The sequence below is a fragment of the Dendrobates tinctorius genome, unplaced genomic scaffold (genome assembly GCF_039654945.1).
Source record: "Dendrobates tinctorius isolate UK_male_01 unplaced genomic scaffold, ASM3965494v1 ptg000029l, whole genome shotgun sequence".
NCBI lineage: Eukaryota > Metazoa > Chordata > Amphibia > Anura > Dendrobatidae > Dendrobates > Dendrobates tinctorius.
Genome location: NW_027361697.1, coordinates 8,580,197 through 8,607,133, shown reverse-complemented (window position 1 = coordinate 8,607,133; position 26,937 = coordinate 8,580,197). Strand labels below are relative to the sequence as shown.

The 26,937-nt window shown below is 42.7% G+C and overlaps 1 protein-coding gene and 2 long non-coding RNA genes across 3 annotated transcripts in view; 2 read left to right on the top strand and 1 right to left on the bottom strand.

Annotated features, from left to right (window-relative positions):
• Window positions 1-4,257: 4,257 nt before the first annotated feature.
• LOC141085790 (uncharacterized) lies at window positions 4,258-10,605 on the top strand. Its single transcript, XR_012231408.1, has 4 exons — window positions 4,258-4,370; window positions 9,732-9,854; window positions 9,960-10,130; window positions 10,446-10,605. It is a non-coding gene; the product is annotated as an uncharacterized lncRNA (long non-coding RNA).
• A 7,034-nt stretch (window positions 10,606-17,639) lies between these two features.
• LOC141085789 (uncharacterized) lies at window positions 17,640-25,568 on the bottom strand. The gene is made up of 2 exons (XR_012231407.1): window positions 25,416-25,568; window positions 17,640-18,411 (listed from the first exon to the last, which is right to left on the bottom strand). It is a non-coding gene; the product is annotated as an uncharacterized lncRNA (long non-coding RNA).
• An 82-nt stretch (window positions 25,569-25,650) lies between these two features.
• The window catches only part of QSOX1 (quiescin sulfhydryl oxidase 1), a 79,362-nt gene continuing 78,075 nt past the window's right edge, over window positions 25,651-26,937 (top strand). The window contains exon 1 of the mRNA XM_073571354.1: window positions 25,651-25,900. Within this exon, the coding sequence (XP_073427455.1) occupies window positions 25,651-25,900 (250 nt within the window). The remainder of the gene's footprint in view (window positions 25,901-26,937) is intronic.

The window sequence follows — 26,937 nt, the reverse complement described above, 5'->3', positions numbered from 1 at the left end:
ATCTCGGTACCTAATGGCAGTCAGGCTACCTCTGGCGAGCACATGGAGGGCTGTGCGGCCCTCCAAAGAAATGCCACCCCACACAATTACTGACCCACTGCCAAACCGGTCATGCTGAAGGATGGTCCTTCTGCTGGGTTGTTGCCCTCCTAAGGCCCCCTCCACATCTCCTGGTGTACTGGCCTGTCTTCTGGTAGCGCCTCCAGCCTCTGGACACTACGCTGACAGACACAGCAAAACTTGCCACAGCACGCACTGATGTGCCATCCTGGATGAGCTGCACTATCTGAGCCACTTGTGTGGGTTGTAGAGTCTGTCTCATGCTACCATGAGTGTGAAAGCACAACCAACATTCAAAAGTGACCAAAACATCAGCCAGAAAGCATTGGTACTGAGATGTGGTCTGTGGTCCCCACCTGCAGAACCACTCCTGTATTGAGTGTGCCTTGATCATTGCCAATAATTTCCATCTGTTCTCTATTCCATTTGCACAACAGCATGTGAAATTGATTGTCAATCAGTGTTGCATCCTAAGCAGACAGATTGTAACTCCAAGTAAATCACACATTGTGTTCCCTTTATTTTTTTGAGCAGTGTGTGTGTATGTGTATATATATAATATATATATATATATATAATATACACACACTAGATGGTGGACCGATTCTAACGCATCAGGTATTTTAGAATATGTATGTAGTTTATTTATGAAGATTTAATAATAATGCAATAATGCACCCCCCATTCCTGATATGCATGGTCCTCTCACCCCCCAATCCTGATATGCATGGTCTTCTCACCCCCCAATCCTGGTATGCATGGTCCCCTCACCCCTCTTTCCTGGTAAGCATGGTCTCCTCACCCCCCTTTCCTGGTATGCATGGTCTCCCTCACCCCCCTTTCCTGGTATGCATGGTCTCCCTCACCCCCCTTTCCTGGTATGCATAGTCTCCCTCATCCCCCTTTCCTGGTATGCATGGTCCCGTCACTCCCCTTTGCTGGTATGTATGGTCACCCTCACCTCCCTTTCCTGGTATGCATGGTCCCCTCACCCCCCTTTGCTGGTATGCGTGGTCCCCCTCACCCCCCTTTCCTGGTGTGCGTGGTTACCCTCACCCCCCTTTCCTGGTGTGCGTGGTTACCCTAACCCCCCTTTCCTGGTGTGCGTGGTTACCCTCACCCCCCTTTCCTGGTGTGCATGGTTTCCCTCACCCCCCCTTTCCTGTTATGCATGGACCCCTCACCCCCCTTTCCTGGTATGCATGGTCCCGTCACCTCCTTTACTGGTATGCATGGTCCCCCTCACCCCTAAGAAACTGTACACAAAAAAAAAAACAACATTTATACTCACCCATCTTTTCTGTGGTCCAGCGCTGTCCCGTTCTGCCGGAGGCTGGGGTGCCGGGAGGAGTGTGGCACTGGCGTGCGCGCATGCCCATACCGCGCTGTCCAGCGCCATTTTCCTGAGGACACACTGCAAATGGCGAGGCGGGATTTCTATTACAGACAGAATTAGAAAATTATATAGTAGATATATATTTATATATATATTATAATATTAATAATCTTTATTTTTATATAGCGCTAACTTATTCCGCAGCGCTTTACAGTTTGCACACATTATCAACACTGTCCCCGATGGGTCTCAGAATCTAAATTCCCTATCAGTATGTCTTTGGAATGTGTATATACACATATATATATATATATATATTATACACATATATATATATATTATACGCAGCTCTGGCAAAAATTAAGAGACCACTTCCAAATGTCAAGTTTTTTTTTTTTTTCTTTATAGGTATATTTTTGAGTAAAATGTAAATTGTTCTTTTAGTCTACAAACTTCTGACATGTCTCCGAATTTTCAAGCAATACATTTTTTTTTTTTTTTTTTTTTGCCACCAGTCTTTCACACTGCTTCTGGCACAAAAATGTAAGCAGTTGTTCTTTGTTTGATGGCTTGTGACTATCCATCATCCTCTTGATTACATTCCAGAGGTTTTCAATGGGGTTCACGTCTGGAGATTGGGCTGCCCGTGACAGGGTTTTGATGTGGTGGTCTCTTAATTTTTCCAGAGCTAGCTAGATATATGTGTGTATATATATGTATGTGTATGTATATATAATATACAGTATGTATTGGTGAAAATCATGGTTTCCTATGAACTCCAGTTTGGCACAGTTTGGCTTTTATAGGACCATCGTCGTGATACTGCAGTGTTTTAGAGAAAGACATACCTAGCTGTAATCGCACACCGAGGCTCTCTTATGCTGGCTGTACTTTGGGCAGCGGAAATCTAGTGACAGGTTCCCTTTAATCAAAATCCTCCCTATATGTTGTCTTTATTTTTGAGAAGGTAACTTAGGATAAGTCCTGACAATACATATTTCGTAAAGAAAAAAATGTTATTTATTGTTAAAAATGTGTTGGTTTTGGTTCTAGGATTTCAGCATCATTCTGTAAAAATTAGCAGCAACTTGTCACCAGGGAATCAGACACGGGGCTGTGTGTAGTTGCAGGTTAAGCTAATGTTGACACTGAGACGATGTGAGATCTTTGCTCTGTTGGGGAATTGTTCACCTTTGATGCATGCTGGAAAAAGAGAAAACAAGCAAAGAGCTACTCCGCAGCCAAATTATCTTATTCTGTCTTCTGCAGGATTTCTTACTCCTATGTCAAATCAATATTACTTTTGCGTAATTGATGTAAAATTACTTGTATAAAGTGGGGAAGAAAGCAAGACAATGATAAAATATGTAGCTATGAAAATAATATATCAGTGGTGGTCAGTGATCCGATAAGCATTGGCCTTCATAGACTGTTGGAAATGTGTACGGGGTACAGTGCGGTGCTTTGTGAGAATGTGGCGCGGTGTTGTGTGTGTGTGTATTGGAGATTGGCAATGATCGGGGTGGTGGGGAAGGAGGCAATGATGGGGTGGTGGGAGAGAAAGCAATGATGTTGTGGTGTAAAGGACAATAGTGGTGGTGGGGGAGGAGGCAATGATTGAGTGGTGGAATGGGCAATGATGGGGGTTATGGGGGGGGAGAAAGCAATGATGGAGTTGGTGATGAGGACAATGATGGGGGTGGAGGGGGGCAGCATTATATCCTATGAGAGGGGCTACATCATATTCTGTGGGAGGATTGCATTATTCTCTCAGGGGACTGCATTATATTCTGGGGGGGTAAATCATACTATATGAGGGGGCTACAGTATACTCTATTGGGGCTGCATTATAGTCTGTGGTGGGGCTGAATTTTCTCAGGGGACTACATTATATTCTGGGGTGCTACATATTACTATATGAGGGGGCTACAGTATACTCTATGGGGGGCTGCATTATATTCTGTGGTGGGGCTGCATTATTTTCTCAGGGGACATTATATTCTGGGGGGCTACAGTATTATCTATGGGGGTGCTGCATTATTTTCTCAAGGGACTACATTATATTCTGGGGGCTACATCATACTATGAGGGGGCTACAGTATACTCTGATGGGGCTGCATTATACCCTATGAGGGTGCTAGATTATATTCTATGATAGGGGTTGCATTATATTTTGTGGGGTGATGCATTATATTCTATGAGGTGGGCTGCATAATATTCTATGAGGGCGCTACCCCGACCCCTGCTACATAATTAAGACGTGTACTACCTTATTTCATACCCTAATATTAGCACGTTTTACCACACAATTGGTGGTCTTGTATTTATTTCAATGTAGCTACATAGTGGGCCCCAAGAATGATTTGATCTGGTGGGCCCAAGGTGCTCCAGTCCGACGCTGATCTGGGACCCACTAAGAGGTTTGCCGTGGCGTGGCAGTGGGCTTCATACAGTATGATCAGATTGTTAAAACTAAGAACCTCATGTTCAGTTATATACGTTTTTGCCTAGTGGCATTAGATCAATGTATAATTTTTGGAGGTGCTGTCCATTCTCTTTTGCAGCATATTGCAATAACTAATTTGAAAACCACCAATTTCAGCTAAGCAGCAGGTCGCAGGCATTTTTGGCTGCACTTTGGCACATGCCACTGTCACATGGCAGTGCTTTGGTCATATCTCCCATTAGTTTTTCCTCTGCTCCACTCCTGGTTTCAGCTTACAAATAGTGATGTAAAATGCTGCTGTGAGAAACTGTCCTGGGGCGAGGGCTGCACTTAGATCTCTAGTGTTACTGATTAATTCATGGAGTGACAGCTGCCAACCACAGCAATGCATACACTGCTCCATGTATTCCTTCTGGGATGTAGGTCCAGTATGAAAATCTACAATGCTTTAAAAAAAAAGAAAAAAAAAAAGTGTAGCCCTCACCTAAGAAAGGTGGCTGGATTTTTGGCGCTGTTACTTGATAAAAGGTAAGAAGCGGCACTACGTTACGTACACATTGTTCTGTATTCCTGGCTTACTCCTCACTGCGTTAATTATGGGATTTCCCTTAGACATACAAACTATAGGGTGGATCTGTTCTCTAAAGAAAATAACTAGAAGGATTTAAGTAATGCAAAACCTGTTTCCTTTTTGATAATCCTTCTTGTTATACTTATTGCAGAACATAATTAAATGTGCTTTACGAGGCACTGAGCAATGAAACATGAACAGCCAAAAGGTAGCTAGTCTGTATCTAGTGTATTATAGGGCTTATATATACCACACACCAATCCTGTAAAAGTCACATACATACTCGGATCGACTGCATAGAAAATAATCTCCATGCTAATAAAAAACTGTGATAACATAAAAAACTGTGATAACTGGAGGAAGTCTAAAAAGCCCAGGGTGAAAGAGAATTAAGTAGACTTGGGCCTTTTTTTTTTCTTGCATGTGTAAAAAAAAAAAAATGGCATGAATTCCATCAGTGATTTTCTTGTATGAAAAAAATAAAAATTTCTCCTATTCGTTACAATGCTAAAAACAGGCCCATTGTACATGGATAATATTACGGTGCTGTCCGTGATTTTCACTGACCCATTAACTTGTGTGGGCAATTTTGATCCGTGAATCGGGTCAAAATTAGACACGTTTTTAGTAAAAAAAAATAAATAAAAATTATGGACACGTCCTGATCACTGTAGCTCCAAAGTAATTCTGTCAAATATTAATCCCACAAGTATTACGGTAATTTCATAACAATATTAGTAATCTAGATCTAAAGATCTACTGGGTCACCCGCATGGAAGATTCTGTAGAGGGAAGAAACAGATTTTTCTGCATAACAAAAACCAAAGGGCTAGCAAGAAAAACACCGTGTAAAATACACACATATTTATTTGCTTTTTTTTGTTTGTTTATGATTGGGTAACAAATCCTAAAAGAAATTACACACCATGTGGAAAAAAAATGTTTTAATGATTCAAATCTGCAAGGAAAATTAAATAAGCAGCATGTACATGCAATCTCAGACATCTCATTCATTTGCTAGTATTATAAAATGCAACTTGTTACATATTTAAAAACCGTGAGGATAAACAGCAAAAATATTTACCAGGGACGTACAATGGGTCTTAAGGTGATGGGGTTGGAGACAGTGTTGGACAACATCAGAGGGGGGATCTGGGTAAAAAACTTCTGAGATGTGAAGCGAAATGGATCCACAATTTGAGGAGCCTGACCCCCCCATGGCCTGAATGAGGAGCTTCACTTCACAGGCTTTTATAAACAGCTCTAAACCTTTGTCCATCTTTTCTTCTACTCTCCTCATCTCCGATGCATCTGTGGATGGTCGTTATTATTTGTTTCTTTATTTATTCCTTCCATATGTAGTCCCATAGTATACATCTGGACCATCTTATGGAGACGCTACGTCAGATATGGAATGAGAGGAGCAACAATTTCTTCTTTACACCATATTTTCAGCAAGAAGAGAGTTGGGTTACTGGATTTTTCCTTCTTACAGGCCACCTGGACTCCCCCTCATAGGACATCCTGAGAATATTCTATTGAAATCATTCTTAGAATGCTATGTATTCGCACAGTAATGAAGGTTGTATTTGCCATATGTACAGAAGCTTTTTGTATATACTTTAACATCTGCTATTTGAAAGTATATATCTCTTATCTCCTTTGCACATAATTTCTCTACAATATTGTGTGGATAAGTGAAGTTGGACTGTGCACATTTGGCTATATTGCCTATATATATTTTTCTGTATTTTTGTATTACTTAATACCTTTTGCAGATGAACTAGCTTCTATCTGCTAAAAAAACATGTTTTTTTCTGGTATATGTTTTCATTGATTTGATGGATCTAATCCAATTGATATCTTGCACTGTTCCCGGCTCGTATGATTTGGCACACTGTGATATATATGGTTGGGGCTTTTGCGGTCTTTAATCTGCATTTCTGCATTGGATATTGATTTCTTTTTCTATGTACAAATGACATGCATAACGATTAGAACGTGCGGTACACAGCGTGGGTTCGCCCTCTTAGCATATGCCTCTTTTTCCTGGTTATTGACCAAGTATGGTTTTGTGGGCATTGCGCATGTGCAGATTGGCGCATGCGCACTTGGACATTTTTTCGGCCATCTTTGATCACCCTGGCGATGCACTCACTGCCGCATTGGATTCTGCGCAGATGAGGGCCTCTGACGACTTCCGCCTGCGGTTATAATTGAAATGTTGGGACCTTGACTGGTATTTTCTTTTTTATGTATAATGTAATATCAGTATTTGAACGTGCGGCATATAGCGTGTCCCATGTCCCCTTAGTACACGCTTTTTTCGACTGTTAACTGACTAATTATGGTCATGCAGGCATTGCGTGAGTGCAGATTGGCACCTGCGCATTTGACCACCTTTTGGCCATCTTTGATCACCATGGTGATGAATACACTGCCTCCCTTGATTCTGCGCAGATGAGTGCCTGGAATGACTTCCGCTGACGTCACACACCGGCCTCAGCACTCGGTTTACAACATGCCCCTTTTCTCCAGCTGTTCTCTGGCTACCACGACTCACATAAGGTATTTGAGACACCGCTCACACATTGGGATCTGCCCCTGATGTAGCCAGGTTCTCTGGCGCAACGTGTCGGGCTCCTATTGGGCCCCTGCCTGCCTCACATTCTTGACCCTATGCTGCCTCAGCATTATTTGCTACTTTGGCTGCAGACCTTCACTCCTTGGGCACAGGTTTTACTTTACGCACCGCTTTTCTGCCATCTGGGGCTGTATCTTACATTTTGTATTTAGCAGTGCGCCTTTTGTTTGCCTGTTTGCTGTCCTGCAGCTTTGTGCAGCGTCCACTTATGTGACTTCTGGATGGTGTGTGAGGTGCAATTATATTCATCCATCGATGTGCATAGGACCACAGCGTCATTCATTTTTGCTCCTCACAGACTGTCATAGTGGGGTTTCAGGCAGTGGTCTTTTAAACCCTATTGGGGGTTTTTGTATTTTTTCCATTGCATTTTAAGTGTTTTTAATGTCTTTCAGTGTGTTTTTTGTGTTATAATAAAGTACAAACATTTTTTTACAATTATTGTCTGGTGATCCCAGTAATGTACATGCCTCTTCTGTTTTTTCCCGGTATCAATTACTAGCATGTACGGGTGATCCCGTGCAGTGGTGCCCTCCATTTTTTCCATTTACGATTACAGTTTTTAGGGGTCTCCTTGTTTGTTTCCCTCTTCTTGGAGGTGGCACACTGCGGCTTTTTCCTTGATTACGTTTTATTTGGTGGTATTATACAAAATATCAATTATGGATTTGTCAGCCAGAGAAACGGCTTGGAGCCAGAGGGCCCAAGGTATCTTTGATACGGGGTGTAATGCATCTGTTGAAGCAGTAAACGATGATGAGGGGTTTTCTACAGTTACGGCTGAATTAACCAACTTACATAGATCACTAACTAAAGTGTGGTGGAATATCAGGAGTCTTGAGCAATATAAGGTGTCAGGTCTGGTGCCACGTGGCCTTAGGGTGCAGATCTTTCCGGCGTGGGAAGTTCAGAGCTTCCAAAATACATGGGTGGCTGGTTTAGTTAAGTGTTCACTTTTACTTATGGACATGTTAATAGCGCATGATCAAGCTCTGTTGGTGAAACTCAAGGAGGATATCAAATTAAGGGAAAATAAGCTTTTAGCATTTGACTCCTCCCAGGTCACCACTTTTAAACAGCAACTTAAAACGGTGATTGATAAGTTTGAGAAAGAGATCATTGAGGGGAAACACCAGAAATTTCAGAGGGATAAAATTGATTTCAACAATGACCGTGCCTTTAAATGGAGACATCAGGGCAATAAGCGGGCAGTTTCTTTTGATTTGAATAAACATAGGGACACTAACAACAAACAAGATCTATCCTCCAGTGATTTTTTATCATCGGAACTAAGCGATCTAGAAGGAGCTGTAGGAGGGGCAGACGTAAGAATAAGAGGCGCCAGGAAGAGGAACAGGGGCTACAAACAGATATCCCCAGCCTACAAACGGGAAACTCGATACAATCGCAGGAAACAGTAGACTGCCCTGAACCTGACTCTGAAACAGCTGGGTCCAAAACTACAGGTAATTTGCAAATAATTAGTATTGACAGAATCTGAAACGTCTGTACTACAACGGGGGCTTACATTTGCTCCAACAAGCACCCTTGTCAAATTTACTGTTGTAAAAGATGTGTATTCATTTTGTCAGCAACTGACATTCAAATTATTGTACCATCATCCCTCCTGAGCCGATCAGCTCCCCATGGACGAAAGACAAACTCTTAGACCTGTTAGACCTACTCCAGGAGAATGAAGGCACATCTTTAAGAAGGAAGTTTGCGGGCCGACTTCCCTCACAGGCCTCCCCTGCTCTCTTTTTCCAGCAGTCAACATCTTTTTAATAACGTTTCCCGCGACATTCAAGATCTCCGTCTCGATGTCAACAGATACCAGAATTTGAGTAAGACAGAGCACAAAGCCATTCGAGACCTCCAGAATAACCAAGATTTTTTAGTCCGTGAAGCGGACAAGAGAGGTAATATTGTTTTATGGCCTAATTCCCTTTACTTAGAGGAAGTAACACGACAGCTACAGGACTCTGCTTGTTATACTCGACTTCCAGGGGATCCCACAGTTGTGTTTAAAGACAAATTGGATGGTTTGATTGTACAAGCATAACGACGCAGTATCCTCAGCAAGAAGGAAGCTGAATTTCTTACTACAGATGACCCGGTGACACTAACTTTCTACCTTCTGCCAAAGGTACATAAGTCCTTGAACAATCCCCCAGGTAGGCCTATAGTCTCGGGTATAGGAGGATTATTGGAAAAGTCTTGTATATACCTTGACTATTCTTTGCAACCATTGGCCTCAACACTTCAATCTTTCATACGTGACTCAACGCATCTGATTCAACTCCTAAGTGACCTAAGTATTCCACCACATACATTTTTGGTCACGTTGGATGTTGAGTCACTATATACAAGCATCAGCCATGATCTTGGCTTGGAAGCTGTCTCTTATTTCCTAGAACTAAAATCTACAGGGGATAGGGACCATGATCTGTTTCTTCTCAATCTTTTGCATTTTGTCCTTAATAAAAATTTCTTTGTTTTTGATAGAAATTTTTACAGACAAATTACTGGTACTGCTATGGGAGCACGTTGCACCCCCTCCTACGCCAATCTGTTTTTGGGGTGGTGGGAGGAGTTAGTTGTGTATCGACACAGATTTTCAACAACATTGTCTCCAATGGCTACGTTATTGACTATGTTGTAATGTTTTGGACAGGTTCCGAAGCCAGCTGTAAAAACTTCATTACGGAACTGAATATCAACCTCCTCAACATCAAATTGACTTCTAACATCTCACCCATTTCTGTGGAATTTTTGGACCTCAGACTCACCATTGAGGGTTTGTATATTTCCACAAATTTTTATCGTAAACCAACATCCACCAATAGTCTCTTGCATTACACCAGCTTCCATCCAAGACATCTCAGAAATGGCATTCCTACAGGTCAATTCTTGCGTTTGAGACGCAACTGCAGCAGCAGGCTGGATTTCCATTCTGAGGCTAGAAAACTGACAGACCGGTTTAAAAATTGTGGTTACCCCAAAAAGGTTATTTCAAGAGCTTATCAAAGAGCAAGCAGGAGCACACGTCAAGAATTACTTCAAAGGAAGCCAGGTGAGCCCTCTAGACCCCTGGGCATTGTCACTACTTTTAATAACCAGTGGCAAGACTTACGAAAAATTTTGAATCGTAGTTGGGGAATTTAATTGAGCGAACCCAAACTGTCTACCTACATCTCAACTGCCCCCAACCTGATAGCCAGGCGTGCTAAGAATCTGAATGACTGTCTTTGCCATAGCCATTACGTTCGTCCAACAGTTAGATTGAACAGGGGGCACAGGATTTATGGCACCTACCCCTGTGGTAACTGCAACGTATGTCAATGGATTGTTGCCCAGGATGACTTTACACTCTGTCTTTCCTTTTCAGATTAGACCTAACAGGACCTTTTTTAACTGCAAGACACGGAATTTGGTTTATGCGCTAATCTGCAATTGTCCAAGAGGGTATGTGGGACAGACCACACAGGAATTCCGCAGGAGGATACAACAACACCTCTCCAATGTCTCTACGGCTAAAAAGGACCTGGAAAAAGGCAAGAGTATTTCATCAGTAGCATCACAGTTCCTAGATGTTCACCAGGGACGTACAATGGGTCTTAAGGTGATGGGGTTGGGGACAGTGTTGGACAACATCAGAGGGGGGGATCTGGGTAAAAAACTTCTGAGATGTGAAGCGAAATGGATCCACAATTTGAGGAGCCTGACCCCCCCATGGCCTGAATGAGGAGCTTCTCTTCACAGGCTTTTATAAACGGCTCTAAACCTTTGTCCATCTTTTCTTCTACTCTCCTCATCTCCGATGCATTTGTGGATGGTTATTATTTGTTTATTTATTCTTTACTTCTAATTCTTTTCCTTTCATATGTAGTCCCATAGTATACATCTGGACCATCTTATGGAGATGCTACATCAGATATGGAATAAGAGAGGAGCAACAATTTCTTCTTTACACCATATTTTCAGCAAGAAGAGAGTTGGGTTACTGGATTTTTCCTTCTTAGGGTGTGTGCAGACGCTGCGGAATCCGCTGCGGATTAATCCGCACGGATTTTGCAAAAACTGCAGATAAACCGCAGGTCAAAAGACCTGCGGATTATCTGCGGTTTTGCCTGCGGTTTGGTCCTGCGGATTCACCATCTCCACAATGGTGGAGATAGGAACCCGCTGCGGATTCTGCAGAAAGAATTGACGTCAATTCTTTCTGCGGTTTCAAAACCGCAGCAAATCCGCGCGGATTTTTCCGCTACGTCTACACAGCGGGTTTTTTTGACCATTCATTTGAATGGTACTGTACACTGCTGCGGGTCCGCAGCGGCCAAAACCGCTGCGGAAACGCAGCGGAATCCGCAGCGTGTGCACATACCCTAACAGGCCACCTGGACTCCCCCCTCATAGGACATCCTGAGAATATTCTATTGAAATCATTCTTAGAATTCTATGTATTAGCACAGTAATGAAGGTTGTATTTGCCATATGTACAGCAGCTTTTTGTATATACTTTAACATCTGCTATTTGTAAGTATATATATCTTATCTCCTTTGCAAATAATTTCTCTACAATATTGTGTGGATAAGTGAAGTTGGACTGTGCACATTTGGCTATATTGCCTATATATATTTTTCTGTATTTTTGTATTTAATACCTTTTGCAGATGAACTAGCTTCTATCTGCTAAAAAAACATGTTTTTTTTTCTGGTATATGTTTTCATTGATTTGATGGATCTAATCCAATTGATATCCTGCACTGTTCCCGGCTCGTATGATTTGGCACACTGTGATATATATGGTTGGGGCTTTTGCTGTCTTTAATCTGCATTTCTGCATTGGATATTGATTTCTTTTTCTACAGTTGTGGCCAAAAGTATTGACACCCCTGCAATTTTGTCAGATAATACTCCGTTTCTTCCTGAAAATGACTGCAAGCACAATTTCTTTGGTATTATCTTCTTTTAATTTGTCTTAAATGAAAAAAAACACAAGAGGATGAAGCAAAAAGCAAAACATTGATCATTTCACACAGAACTCCAAAAATGGGCCAGACAAAAGTATTGGCACCCTCAGCCTAATACTTGGTTGCACAACCTTTAGCCAAAATAACTGCGACCAACCGCTTCCGGTAACCATCAATGAGTTTCTTACAATGCTCTGCTGGAATTTTAGACCATTCTTCTTTGGCAAACTGCTCCAGGTCCCTGATATTTGTAGGGTGCCTTCTCCAAACTGCCATTTTTAGATCTCTCCACAGGTGTTCTATGGGATTCAGGTCTGGACTCATTGCTGGCCACCTTAGAAGTCTCCAGTGCTTTCTCTCAACCATTTTCTAGTGCTTTTTGAAGTGTGTTTTGGGTCATTGTCCTGCTGGAAGACCCATGACCTCTGAGGGAGACCCAGCTTTCTCACACTGGGCCCTACATTATGCTGCAAAATTTGTTGGTAGTCTTCTGACTTCATAATGCCATGCACACGGTCAAGCAGTCCAGTGCCAGAGGCAGCAAAGCAACCCCAAAACATCAGGGAACCTCCGCCATGTTTGACTGTAGGGACCGTGTTCTTTTCTTTGAATGCCTCTTTTTTCTCCTGTAAACTCTATGTTGATGCCTTTGCCCAAAAGCTCTACTTTTGTCTCATCTGACCAGAGAACATTCTTCCAAAACGTTTTAGGCTTTTTCAGGTAAGTTTTGGCAAACTCCAGCCTGGCTTTTTTATGTCTGGGGTAAGAGGTGGGGTCTTCCTGGGTCTCCTACCATACAGTCCCTTTTCATTCAGACACCAACGGATAGTACGGGTTGACACTGTTGTACCCTCGGACTGCAGGGCAGCTTGAACTTGTTTAGATGTTAGTCAAGGTTCTTTATCCAACATCCGCACAATCTTGCGTTGAAATCTCTTGTCAATTTTTCTTTTCCGTCCACATCTAGGGAGGTTAGCCACAGTGCGATGGGCTTTAAACTTCTTGATGACACTGCGCACGGTAGACACAGGAACATTCATGTCTTTGGAGATGGACTTGTAGCCTTGAGATTGCTCATGCTTCCTTACAATTTGGTGTCCCAAGTCCTCAGACAGTTCATTGGTCTTCTTTCTTTTCTCCATGCTCAATGTGGTACACACAAGGACACAGGTTGAGTCAACTTTAATCCATGTCAACTGGCTGCAAGTGTGATTTAGTTATTGCCAACACCTGTTAGGTGCCACAGGTAAGTTACAGGTGCTGTTAATTACACAAATTAGAGAAGCATCACATGATTTTTCGGACAGTGCCAATACTTTTGTCCACCCTCTTTTTTATGTTTGGTGTGGAATTATATCCAATTTGGCTTTAGGACAATTCTTTTTGTGTTTTTTCATTTAAGACAAATTAAATGAAGATAATAATACCAAAGAATTTGTGTTTGCAATCATTTTCTGGAAGAAACTGAGTATTATCTGACAAAATTGCAGGGGTGTTTTGGCCACAACTGTATGTACAAATGACATGCATAACGATTAGAACGCGCGGTACACAGCGTGGGTTTGCCCTCTTAGCATATGCCTCTTTTTCCTGGTTATTGACCAAGTATGGTTTTGTGGGCATTGCGCGTGTGCAGATTGGCGCATGCGCACTTGGACATTTTTTCGGCCATCTTTGATCACCCTGGCGAAGCACTCACTGCCACCTTGGATTCTGCGCAGATGAGGGCCTCTGACGACTTCCGCCTGCATCACACACCGGCGGTTATAATTGACATGTCGGGACCTTGACTGGTATTTTCTTTTTTATTTATAATGGAATATTATCAGTATTTGAATGCGCGGCATATAGCGTGTCCCATGCCCCCTTAGTACACGCTTTTTTCGACTGTTAACTGACTAATTATGGTCATGCAGGCACTGCGTGAGTGCAGATTGGCGCCTGCGCATTTGACCATCTTTCGGCCATCTTTGATCACCATGGCGATGAATACACTGCCTCCCTTGATTCTGCGCAGATGAGTGCCTGGAATGACTTCTGCTGAAGTCACACACCGGCCTCAGCACTCTGTTTACAACATGCCTCTTTTCTTCAGCTGTTCTCTGGCTACCACGACTCTCACATAAGGTATTTATGAGACACCGGCTCACACATTGGGATCTGCCCCTGATGAAGCCAGGTTCTCTGGCGTAACGCGTCGTGCTCCTATTGGGCCCCTGCCTGCCTCACATTCTTGACCCTATGCTGCCTCAGCATTATTTGCTACTTTGGCTCCAGACCTTCACTCCTTGGGCACAGGTTTTACTTTGCGCACCGCTTTTCTGCCATCTGGGGCTGTATCTTACATTTTGTATTTAGCAGTGCGCCTTTTGTTTGCTGTCCTGCAGCTTTGTGCAGCGTCCACTTATGTGACTTCTGGATGTTGTGTGAGGTGCAATTATATTCATCCATCGATGTGCATAGGACCACAGCGTCATTCATTTTTCCTCCTCACAGACTGTCATAGTGGGGTTTCAGGCAGTGGTCTTTTAAACCCTATTGGGGGGTTTTGTATTTTTTTCCATTGCATTTTGTGCATTTTAAGTGTTTTTAATGTCTTTCAGTGTGTTTTTGGTGTTATAATAAAGTACAAACATTTTATTTACAATTATTGTCTGGTGATCCCTGTAATGTACATGCCTCTTCTGTTTTTTCCCGGTATCAATTACTAGCATGTACGGGTGATCCCGTGCAGTGGTGTCCTCCATTTTTGATAAACAGCAAAAATGCAGCGTGTGAACAAGGCCTAATTTAGCTAATTGCTGTAACAAAAAAAACTGCAGCATTAAAAACGCACCAAATACTCATTGTGGGAACTTAGCCCAACCCTAACGTGAGATGGGGGCCGGAGTGATAAGGATATAATGAGCCAACATTTAGGTGAGCATTATCTTCATAGGGCAGTCTACGGCTATCATTACTGTGTGCACCAATCATATAAGCAACAAATAAAACTATTATAAATTGCATCCTTTCAAACAGTACTATGTGTTTGTCTTTCCCATGTGACATGGAAAACTTTTCTGCCCAATATGATTCCAACTCACTGAAAAATAACATGCTGACAACAGCCAGATAAGCATACATGTACTACTGAACTCATGGGCTCCTGTTTGCTTATCTTGTTTTCTACCGTTAAGGGTCATATTCAGTGACCTCTGTCTTCTGTCCCTTACAGGGCTACTGTCTGTGGCTGGGCTGCACATGCTGGTGTTTGACTCCTGATAATAATCCAGGACTATAAAATTAATAGGCCATTAATATCAGATCAGTGGGGTCCAACCAACCACAGTTTTATTCTTTACTTTTCATTCAAGTGATTGAGATGCAGCTGCAACACTAGGTACAGTCACTGAAAATGTGCATAGGTGTGCCTAGTAAATAATGAAAGTGCTGAAATGTTGGCAGGAGCCCTTTAAATGAGCTAATCAATGTGGGTAATGGGAGTCAGAACCCCACCCATCCTTATGACAGGCCTTCAATTTCAAAATCCCCACACACAAGAAAAAAAAAAAATGCCTTTAGGCTAAGTTCACACTGGGCATTTTTTAATGCTAATTTTCAGCTGCATTTTACAGTACCGGCAAAGCCTATGAGATTTCAGTAATCTCATGCACATTGCTTTTTTTGTCACTAGTATTGTGTGTTTTGCGTGTTTTTTGACATAGTGCATGTCACTTCTTTCAGCGTTTTTCACTCATTGAAAGCAATGATGAAAAAAATGCTAACAAAATGGAAAAAACGCAAGTACAGTAATATATGAAAAACATTTTTGAATTATTTTCCCAGGTTTACAACCTTGTTTTGGTCACCTGAGATGGTAGTTTGGATTAGTACATTTGAATTAAATTAGTGATGCGTAGAAAGTAAAACATTGGCCAACAAAGTTGTGACATTGAACAATGCCTCTGGCTGACCAAGGTGTGGGATGGCACAATGTGTGAGCAACCCCATGGCAGACCAAAGTGTGAAAGTTAAACAGTGTCCTACAAACTCAATGCACTGCCAGTGTCTTAGGTAAATTATTCCAGACCAATTCACCTCCTCTAGTTGTTACATTTGTATGTGTATTTTTTTCATGAACTTATGTCTTGTATTGATGACCTGTGTTCATGCTTCTGTGGTGGAAGCAGCAAAACTGAACATTGGGATCCTGGAAAACGCACCAAAAAACACACCAAAACTCCCATCAAAACATGATGCGTTGCTTCTTTTCTGCCAAGAGTGCAGGTTTTGGTGCAGAAAAAAAACACAGCAAAGATGCCTAGTGTGAACTTAGCCTTAAAATGACAACCCCATGCATAACTCTGTCCAGACTTAGATTAACTTCTCAATTTCTAGGCACCTTAGGTTCTTCCATTTACTATAGTCTCACCCTCTCCCATAATAAAACTATAGCCTTAGTAAACATGCACCTCACTGTATGTATTCCACTTAATACCTGTGACATACTATAATATTAAAATGCCTCGTAAAAGTTGTTACTGCTGTCGGCATCAGTGTATAAGACACACCAAGAAACAGTGATAGTAAAGCCGGTCACAAGTCACAATTTTAGAAAGCAACAAACTTTTCATTGATGGTTTGAAAAATTGTTTCCATATTTTTTTTTTTAATCAAAGTAATTTATCAGGTAGGATGGTGCGATCAAGTGTGACCCCGGCCTTAAAAAGTTAGTTGTCATCTGTGATATCGGGAAATGTAGTTGCACCATTGATTGAAGCCAGAAGGACCATCACTAGACATCCATGTCTGACTTGTGAGAAACTCGCACGAGTCTCGCGTCTCAATACCCGGCGCTCGGGACTGAAGTATGCGGCTGCAAGTATTTCTATGCAGCTGAGCGCTCCGGTCCAAGTGCCGGGTATTGAGTCGTGAGACTCGTGCCAGTTTCTCGCAAGTGTAAACACATACGAGTAAGATCAGTGATAAATGTTTTATGCTTAATTTAATCAAAAACATAATTGTCACTTAGAGCCATAACCTTCCTATTCCTACCTTTTGGATTACGGTACTTCCTTTCATATTTTCACTCCTTGAACATACGCCGGATAGAATATACAGGTAGTTGCTAACTAGAAAAAGTTTGTGGTGCAATATAGCAAACGCCTTTATCTAATGGATAAAAAGAAAAGAAACAATGATGGAATTGCTACATCACCAATTATATACTAACTGTAATAACTTTATTATTATTGCTATTTTTCCTTGAAAAACATTATATACAATATATAAAGCCAAGGGTTAGACCAGTTCCCACCTCTCTTTGGTCTATTTTTTTTTTCATTACGGGGGGTTATTGCCAGTGAATAAATTAACCATTTGTCAAAGCAAAATGTATTCATGTGTCATGAGAACAGTAATTACTGAAGATTTATTAACAGATATAATTTATCTTCTTTCACAGAAGAACAAGTGTTGGCATGGACTAGTGGCAGGTGCTCATTTTACCTCCTCGGGTCAACACTTTTTGTATGTGAAGCTCTACACGCACTTTCTCTACATAATGATTAACGGAATTTTCTAGTCATACAACCCCTGGCAAAAATGATGGAATCACCGGCCTTGGAGGATGTTCATTCAGTTGTTTAATTTTGTAGAAAAAAAAAGGCAGATCACAGACATGGCACAAAATTAAAGTCATTTCAAATTGGCAACTTTCTGGCTTTAAGAAACACTAAAAGAAATCAAGAACAGTAGTAGTCAGTATAATGGTTACTTTTTTTAACCAAGCATAGGGGAAAAATTATGGAATCATGAAAAACAAACCAACAAAAAAACACTCCAACACATCACTAGTAGTTTCTTGCACCACCTCTGGCTTTTATAACCGCTTGCAGTCTCTGAGGCATGGACATAATGAGTGTCAAACAGTACTCTTCATCAATCTGGCTCCAACTTTCTCTGATTGCTGTTGCCAGATTAGCTTTGCATGTTGGAGCCTTGTCATGGACCATTTTCTTCAACTTCCACCAAAGATTTTCAATTGGATTGAGATCCGGACTATTTGCAGGCCATGACATTGACCTTGTGTCTTTTTTTGACGGGATAAGAAAAGTGTCCAAAATATCAACATAAACTTGTGCATTTATTGAAGATGTAATGACAGTCATCTCCCCAGTGCCTTTACCTGACATGCAGCCCCATATCATCAATGACTGTAATTTTTTCCAATGACTGGAAATTTGCATGTTCTCTTCAGGCAGTCATCTTTATAAGTCTCATTGGAACGGCACCAAACAAAAGTTCCAGCATCATCACCTTGCCGAATGCAGATTCGCAATTCATCACTGAATATAACTTTCATCCAGGCATCCACAGTGCACGATTGCTTTTCCTTTCCTTTAAAAACAGGATGGCACATGTTAAGGAGCTGAAACTCCTAAACCCTTCATCTAATTTTAATGTGGATACCCTCAAATGAAAGCTGAAAGTCTGAACTTCAACTGCATCTGAATTGTTTTGTTTAAAATTCATTGTGGTAATGTCTAGAATCAAAATTAGAAAAATGTTGTCTGTCCAAATATATATGGACCTAACTGTATATATTATATTAAATTATATGTCTGTTATCTATACCATCTGGTATCTGATAAACGGTTATTCCCCAAATATATAGCGTTAACCCCAATCTCGATAAGGGATAACTTACGGACTTTTGGGGGACTGATCACTGGGACCACCAGCAATCCTGAGAACAGGACTCTGCAGCTCATCCATGAATGGATTGGAGGGGCGCATGCTTGACTTTTGCTATATTCATTGGAACTGATGGAAATAGCTGAGCAGAGGCCAAGCATGCACAACTCTGCTCCATTCAGGGCAAGACTGCAGACCCCTGTTCTCAGAAACTCTGTTTGAGATAACTTGATTATTTGTTGAATAATCCTTTAAAGAGCCCGGTTGATTTTCCTATTCTTTACCAGTACAGTATAATACATGAACCAAAAACATTATATATGTAATGCATACATACATGCACACACATACATACACACACAGGCACACAAGTGCATAAACATAACCAGGGGAAGAGTCTTGAGGAGATCATTTGCATATTCCCAGAGCCTTCTGGGATAAGTGAAGAGTCTCCGCAAGCTCAACGATCACTGGGTTTTGGCCGTTGCAGCTGAAAAGAGGAATTTTGTCGGCGCGCGAATTTTGGCTCATCTTTCATCATTTTTAAGAAATCTCAAGATGGAAGAGGCCAGGAGCCATTTGGTGAGCTGCATTTCTTGCTACATGTTCACAGATTTACCAGTGGAAAAGCCAAACTTCACATGCCAGAAATGCAAGCTTGTGTCCCTGTTGGAGGAAAAGTTGCAAAATCTCGAAGAGAGGTTAGCTACGTTGAAGATCATTAAGGAAGGTGAAGAGTTCTTGGACAGAGCAGAATTATCTCTTCATCTACTATAATAAATGCGCTAAGCAGCTTCCGGGTTGTAACAACTTCCGTCCAGTTGTAACTGTTGACGTCACAGCACACCTCTTGCCATGTTAACCCTCAACACACCACTCCTCAACACACACTCCTCTCACCTTTCACTATCTCCACTAATGTCCACTCGCAGGATTTCAGAATACTCAAGATGGCATGGCCGCAAGAACATGTCGCCGGCGTGGACAATGTCGGGATCCAGGATGGCGCCGGCGGAAGAAGATGTCGGGGATCGTGGAGCAGCGACGATGACTGTGTGAGTATGAGAGACGGAGTGAGAGAAAGGGTCGTATGTGGAGTGAAAGAGTGAGTGGACGTGAGTGGAGATGGTGAAAGGTGAGAGGAGTGTGTGTTGAGGCGGTGTGGTGTGTTGAGGAGGTGTGTGTGTATTGAGGGTTAACATGGCAAGAGGTGTGTCACTATCCTCTCGATGCGATCGCATCGGGCCTTAATCTACTATAATAAATGCGCTAAGCAGCTTCCGGGTTGTAACAACTTCCGTCCAGTTGTAACTGGTGACGTCACAGCACACCTCTTGCCATGTTAACCCTCAACACACCACTCCTCAACACACAATCCTCTCACCTTTCACTATCTCCAATAATGTCCACTCGCAGGATTTCAGAATACTCAAGATGGCATGGCCGCAAGAACATGTCGCCGACGTGGACAACGTCGGGATCCAGGATGGCGCCGGCGGAAGAAGATGTCGGGGATCATGGAGCAGCGACGATGACAGTGTGAGTATGAGAGACGGAGTGAGAGAAAGGGTCGTATGTGGAGTGAAAGAGTGAGTGGATGTGAGTGGAGATGGTGAAAGGTGAGAGGAGTGTATGTTGAGGAGGTGTGTGTGTATTGAGGGTTATCATGGCAAGAGGTGTGTCACTATCCTCTCGATGCGATAGCATCGGGCCTTAATCTAGTGTTACAGAAAGAGAAGAAATTCGAAGTGCACCTGAAGAAACAGAGGAAAGGAGACATGTGACCCAGAGAAGCAGGAGGATCAGGAGGCAGTCAGCACCCATACTGCTCAGAAACCAGTACCAGGCTCTCACGCAGGAAAACAATGAAGAAATACATCAGGATAAGACTTTGCCAACAAGCAGCAACCTTGTACACCTTCAGAGTCCTCCTGGATGGAGAAAGAAAAATGTTGTGAAGAAGAAACGGAGAGTGGTGGTCATGGGGGATTCCCTGTTGAGAGGAACAGAGGCCGCTATCTGCAGACCGGATATAACTTCAAGAGAAATGTGCTGTCTTCCAGGTGCAAAAATTAAAGATGTGTCTGACAGGATAGCAGGACTCTTCAGACCTACAGATGACTACCCATTCCTGCTACTACATGTGGGGACAAATGACACCGCAAGAAACGACCTGGAAACCATCTGCAGAGACTTTGAAGACTTAGGCAAGAAAGTGAAAGAACTGGGAGCGCAGGTGGTCTTCTCTTCCATCCTCCCAGTGGATGGCCATGGAACAAGGAGGTGGAATAAGATTCTGCAGGTGAACAACTGGCTACGTCGATGGTGCCGTCAGCAACTATTTGGATTTCTGGATCACGGAGTGAACTACTTATACGATGGACTACTTGCTAGAGATGGGGTGCACCTTACGAAGACTGGAAAGCATGTATTTGGAAGTCGCCTTGCTACACTTGTAAGGAGAGCTTTAAACTAGAACAACATGGGAAGGGAAGCAAAAGACCAGAAAAAGCCATACACCTGACAAATGCTATTGAGAACTCTGCTATTAGAAGTGGAAAGGAAGAACAAAGACGAAAGAATCTAATTAATAAAAATATTGGAGAAAGAGAAACCAATCACAAACTAAAATGTTTCTATACTAATGCACAAAGCATGGGCAACAAACAAGGAGAATTGGAACTACTAACACAGGAAAAGAAATATGATGTCATTGGAATCACTGAAACTTGGTGGGACAATACACATGATTGGAATACAAGACTAGAAGGATACAACTTATTTGCAAGAAACAGACTTGATAAACGAGGAGGGGGTGTCGCATTGTATGTTAGAAACACGTATATCTGCACAGAGATTGAAGCTTCAGAGACTGGGAGTTCTGTGGAAACTGTTTGGGTAAGAATACAAGGACAGAACAATGGAAAGGACACCATTGTAGGCATTTACTACAGGCCGCCTGTGCAAGCTGAAGATATGGATGAACTCTTTATGCATCAAATGGCCAAGTTCTCCAAAAAATATGACATAGTTGTCATGGGAGATTTCAACTATCCAGACATTTGTTGGGAATCTCTCTCAGGCAAAATTATCAGGTCAAGGAAATTCTTATCCTCTCTTGCTGACAACTTTATCTTCCAAAAGGTAAGGGAGAAAACAAGGGGAACTGCTACCTTGGATCTAATCCTTATAAACAGGGAGGAAATGGTTGAGGAGGTAAAAGTGTCTGGGACCCTAGGAGGTAGCGACCATGCTATTTTAGAATTTTGGATAACTAGAGGCGGAAGACCTGTGAAGACTCAGACGTCAAGGTTAGATTTCAGAAAGGCAGATTTTAAGGGATTCAGAAAGAGAATTGGAGGGATCCAATGGCTGGATATCCTAAAAGACAAAAATGTCCAGGAGGGATGGGAAATCTTGAAAAATGAAATTCTCAAAGCACAGTTGTTAACAATTCCGAAAAGAGGGAAGAATAGGAAGCATTTAAGGAAACCAGGATGGATGAACACAGAACTTAAGCACATGCTAAAAAGGAAGAAAAAAATGTTTATAAAATGGAAAGAGGGAGGCATATCTAAAGAAGAATATAATGAAGTCTGCAGAACCTGCAGGGCACAAATCAGATTATCTAAAGCTGAAAATGAATTGAGGCTTGCAAGAGATGTCAAAAGCAATAATAAAGGATTTTGGGGATATGTCAAAAGTAAAAGAAAAGTCAAAGATGCTATAGGATTTTTACAGGATGAAAATGATGAAATGGTAAGACAGGATGTTGAGAAGGCTGAACTTTTAAATTCCTATTTTGCATCTGTTTTCTCTCAGAAAGGAAATGTAACATCAACTGTTATTCACTGTCCTATTAAGAGAATAGAAGAATCCAGGATATCTATAAACAGAAAGATAGTGAGGAAACACTTAGCTAACCTAAATGAATTCAAGTCTCCAGGTCCAGATGAATTACACCCCAGAGTACTGAAGGAGATAGCAGAAGAAATTTTTGAACCCCTCTCCATAATCTTTGAAAATTCTTGGAGAACAGGAGAAGTGCCAGAAGACTGGAGAAGAGCAAATGTTGTTCCTATCTTCAAAAAGGGGAAGAAGGTGGACCCAGGCAACTATAGGCCGGTGAATCTGACTTCTATACCAGGAAAGATCTTTGAACAAATTATTAAACAACATGTATGTCAATACCTGGATAAGAATGAAGTGATTAAACAGAGTCAGCATGGGTTTGTAACTAATAAGTCATGTCAGACTAACTTAATTTCCTTCTATGACGGTATCACTGATTGGGTGGATCAAGGAAATGCTGTAGATATAGTATATCTTGACTTCAGCAAAGCATTTGACAAAGTCTCTCATACAATCCTTATTGAAAAAATGACTAAGTATGGAATGGACAAGGCAACTGTTAGGTGGATTCATAACTGGCTTAGTGATCGGACCCAAAGAGTGGTCGTAAATGGCTGCACATCCAGTTGGAAGAATGTCTCAAGTGGGGTACCACAGGGCTCTGTCCTGGGCCCTGTATTGTTCAACATCTTTATCAACGATTTAGATGAAGGAATTGACGGTAAACTGATTAAATTTGCTGATGACACAAAGCTAGGAGGGATAGCTAATACTAGAGAAGAGAGAGAGGATTCAAAAAGATTTAAATAAACTGGAGAAGTGGGCAGCAACTAACAGAATGGTTTTTAACAGGGAGAAATGCAAAGTACTACATCTGGGCAATAAAAATGAAAAAAGCATATACAGAATGGGAGGAATAGGGCTAAGTGACAGCACATGTGAAAAAGACTTGGGTATACTAATAGATCACAGACTGAATATGAGTCAACAGTGTGATGCAGCAGCAAAAAAGGCAAATGCAATTCTAGGATGTATTAACAGAAGCATACAGTCTAGATCACGTGAAGTCATTATTGCCCTCTACTCCTCTTTGGTCAGACCTCATCTGGAATATTGTGTCCAGTTTTGGGCACCACATTTTAAAAAAGACATCAACAAACTGGAGCAAGTTCAGAAAAGAGCAACCAGAATGGTGACCGGTCTGCAAACCCTGTCTTATGAGGAAAGGTTGCAGGATTTGGGAATGTTTAGTTTGCAAAAGAGAAGACTGAGAGGAGACTTAATAGCTGTCTACAAATATCTAAAGGGCTGTCCCATTGTAGAAGGATCAACTTTATTCTCATTTGCACAAGGAAAGACTAGAAGCAATGGGATGAAACTGAATGGGAGGAGACACAGATTAGATATTAGAAAAAACTTTTTGACAGTTAGAGTGATCAATGAGTGGAACAGGCTGCCACGAGAAGTGGTGAGTTCTCCTTCAATGGAAGTCTTCAAACAGAGGCTGGACAGACATCTGACTGGGATGATTTAGCGAATCCTGCTTTGAGCAGGGGGTTGGACCAGATGGCCCAGGAGGTCCCTTCCAACTCTACGATTCTATGATTCATATGTACACGCACGCTTTCATGGGCTCTGGACATCACGAGTGATAACTATTGTACATTCTACAATACCATAAAGCAGAGGTTTCAGTACCTGTAGTATTTTTCTTGCACCTTTTATATTTTAAGTGTTTTTGAATGATCATATATCAATAAAATTAATTTCTTATGGGTTTAGTTGTTGGCATTTCAATTTATAGCAAAGGTGAAACTATACTCCAGGTTATTTCTATGTCAATTCTGTAGTATTAGAGGGAAATGGGATATTGACAAATGTACCCTACCAGTAGAAACTGTCCTCAGTGTACTCCTTACAAAAGTCAGTTTTCTCTTATAAAGTCCTCCATACAGTTTAATAGGCCCCATTTAATGCTCCATACAGAATTGCAGGTCTCCTCAGCAACTTCAGTTTCCAGGCAGCAATCAGGGCAGAGGACAGCTGCAACGGCGGTATGTCCGCTCCTGTGTATTCATATACTGATTGTGGTTCTGTATAGGGACCCAAGAGGTTAGGGAGCCCATTACCTCCAAAACAGGGGTGATTTTGTAGTTTCAGTAGCTCTTGGGCTGCAAACGGCCCTTATATTGCACAGGGGCCCTTTTCTGTCTGTGTCCACCAGTGCATGTATTCATGTACTGATGGCGGCTCTGGTCATGTACTGATGGCGGCTCTGGTCATGTACTGATGGCGGCTCTGGTCATGTACTGATGGCGGCTCTGGTCATGTACTGATGGCGGCTCTGGTCATGTACTGATGGCGGCTCTGGTCATGTACTGATGGTGCTTCTAGTGCTGCGTTCATCTACTGATGTAGGTTATAGTGATTGTTCATGTAGTGATCTTGAGTCTGGTGCGGTTTTAAAAAATAAGATAAAAACCACATAGATTAAAAACGTTCTAATGACCCCGCCTCTCCTTTGTAAATAGAAAAAAATAATTTATTTGGCGTTATCACATTCATAAAAGGCCGGTTTATCAAATTAAAAGTTGAACAGCATTTTTTGTCATCTAACCTTCGGGGGGAAAAAATGCAATAAAAAGTGATGAAAATGTCACATCTCCATGACCACCCGCCCTGGAGGCCCAGCATCACCGGTCATTGCTGAAAAAACAATGGTGGATCACTGGAAGAACATTAATCTGCTTCAATTCTCGCAGCAGGGCGGCCAGAGCCAGTCTGCTCCTCATAGCGAGGTCAGCGGTCTTCGTGTCTTTACCCTCTCTGGGGAGCAGCTTACACTGACCCTTTACCTGGTGGAAGCTCCTGTGTGACTGCGGTCACCCGTGTCACTTCCCCGGCAGCAACGCGCGGAGCTCCCGTACACGGAGAGGGCTGTCCCCTCACTGAGCGCCGTCCCCTCAGTCACAGGGGTTTCCCGCCTTCTGGGCGTGGCAATGGTGAGGCCCCGCCCCTCACTGCAGACGCCGCCGCTCTCTCCTCCTCTCCCCGGGATGTCGCTCCTGTGCTCTCCGGCTCTCCGCACTGATGATGCCGGCCGCGGTGCTGAGTGTCCCCGGACTGTGGCGGCTGCTGCTGCTGCTGCTTTCCGCGCTGCTGGTGCCGGGGCGGGCGCACCTGTACGACGAGGATGATCCGCTGGTGTCACTGGAGAAAGGGGCCCGGGGTCTCCTGCTGAACTCCTCCAGCTCCTGGGTCGCCCAGTTCTTCGCCAGTTGGTGCGGGCACTGCCAGAACTTCAGACCCGACTGGATGATCCTGGCGCACGATGTGAAGGGTGAGACATAAGGGAGATAGTGTACAGCGCCCCCATATAGGTGTGAGATATATAGTGTACAGCGCCCCCATATAGGTGTGAGATATATAGTGTACGGCGCCCCCATATAGGTGTGAGATATATAGTGTACGGCGCCCCCGTATAGGTGTGAGATATATAGTGTACGGCGCCCCCATATAGGTGTGAGATATATAGTGTACGGCGCCCCCATATAGGTGTGAGATATATAGTGTACGGCGCCCCCCATATAGGTGTGAGATATATAGTGTACGGCGCCCCCATATAGGTGTGAGATATATAGTGTACGGCGCCCCCCGTATAGGTGTGAGATATATAGTGTACGGCGCCCCCCGTATAGGTGTGAGATATATAGTGTACGGCGCCCCCATATAGGTGTGAGATATATAGTGTACGGCGCCCCATATAGGTGTGAGATATATAGTGTACGGCGCCCCCATATAGGTGTGAGATATATAGTGTACGGCGCCCCATATAGGTGTGAGATATATAGTGTACGGCGCCCCCATATAGGTGTGAGATATATAGTGTACGGCGCCCCCCGTATAGGTGTGAGATATATAGTGTACGGCGCCCCCCGTATAGGTGTGAGATATATAGTGTACGGCGCCCCCATATAGGTGTGAGATATATAGTGTACGGCGCCCCCATATAGGTGTGAGATATATAGTGTACGGCGCCCCCATATAGGTGTGAGATATATAGTGTACGGCGCCCCCGTATAGGTGTGAGATATATAGTGTACGGCGCCCCCGTATAGGTGTGAGATATATAGTGTACGGCGCCCCCGTATAGGTGTGAGATATATAGTGTACGGCGCCCCCGTATAGGTGTGAGATATATAGTGTACGGCGCCCCCGTATAGGTGTGAGATATATAGTGTACGGCGCCCCCATATAGGTGTGAGATATATAGTGTACGGCGCCCCCATATAGGTGTGAGATATATAGTGTACGGCGCCCCCATATAGGTGTGAGATATATAGTGTACGGCGCCCCCATATAGGTGTGAGATATATA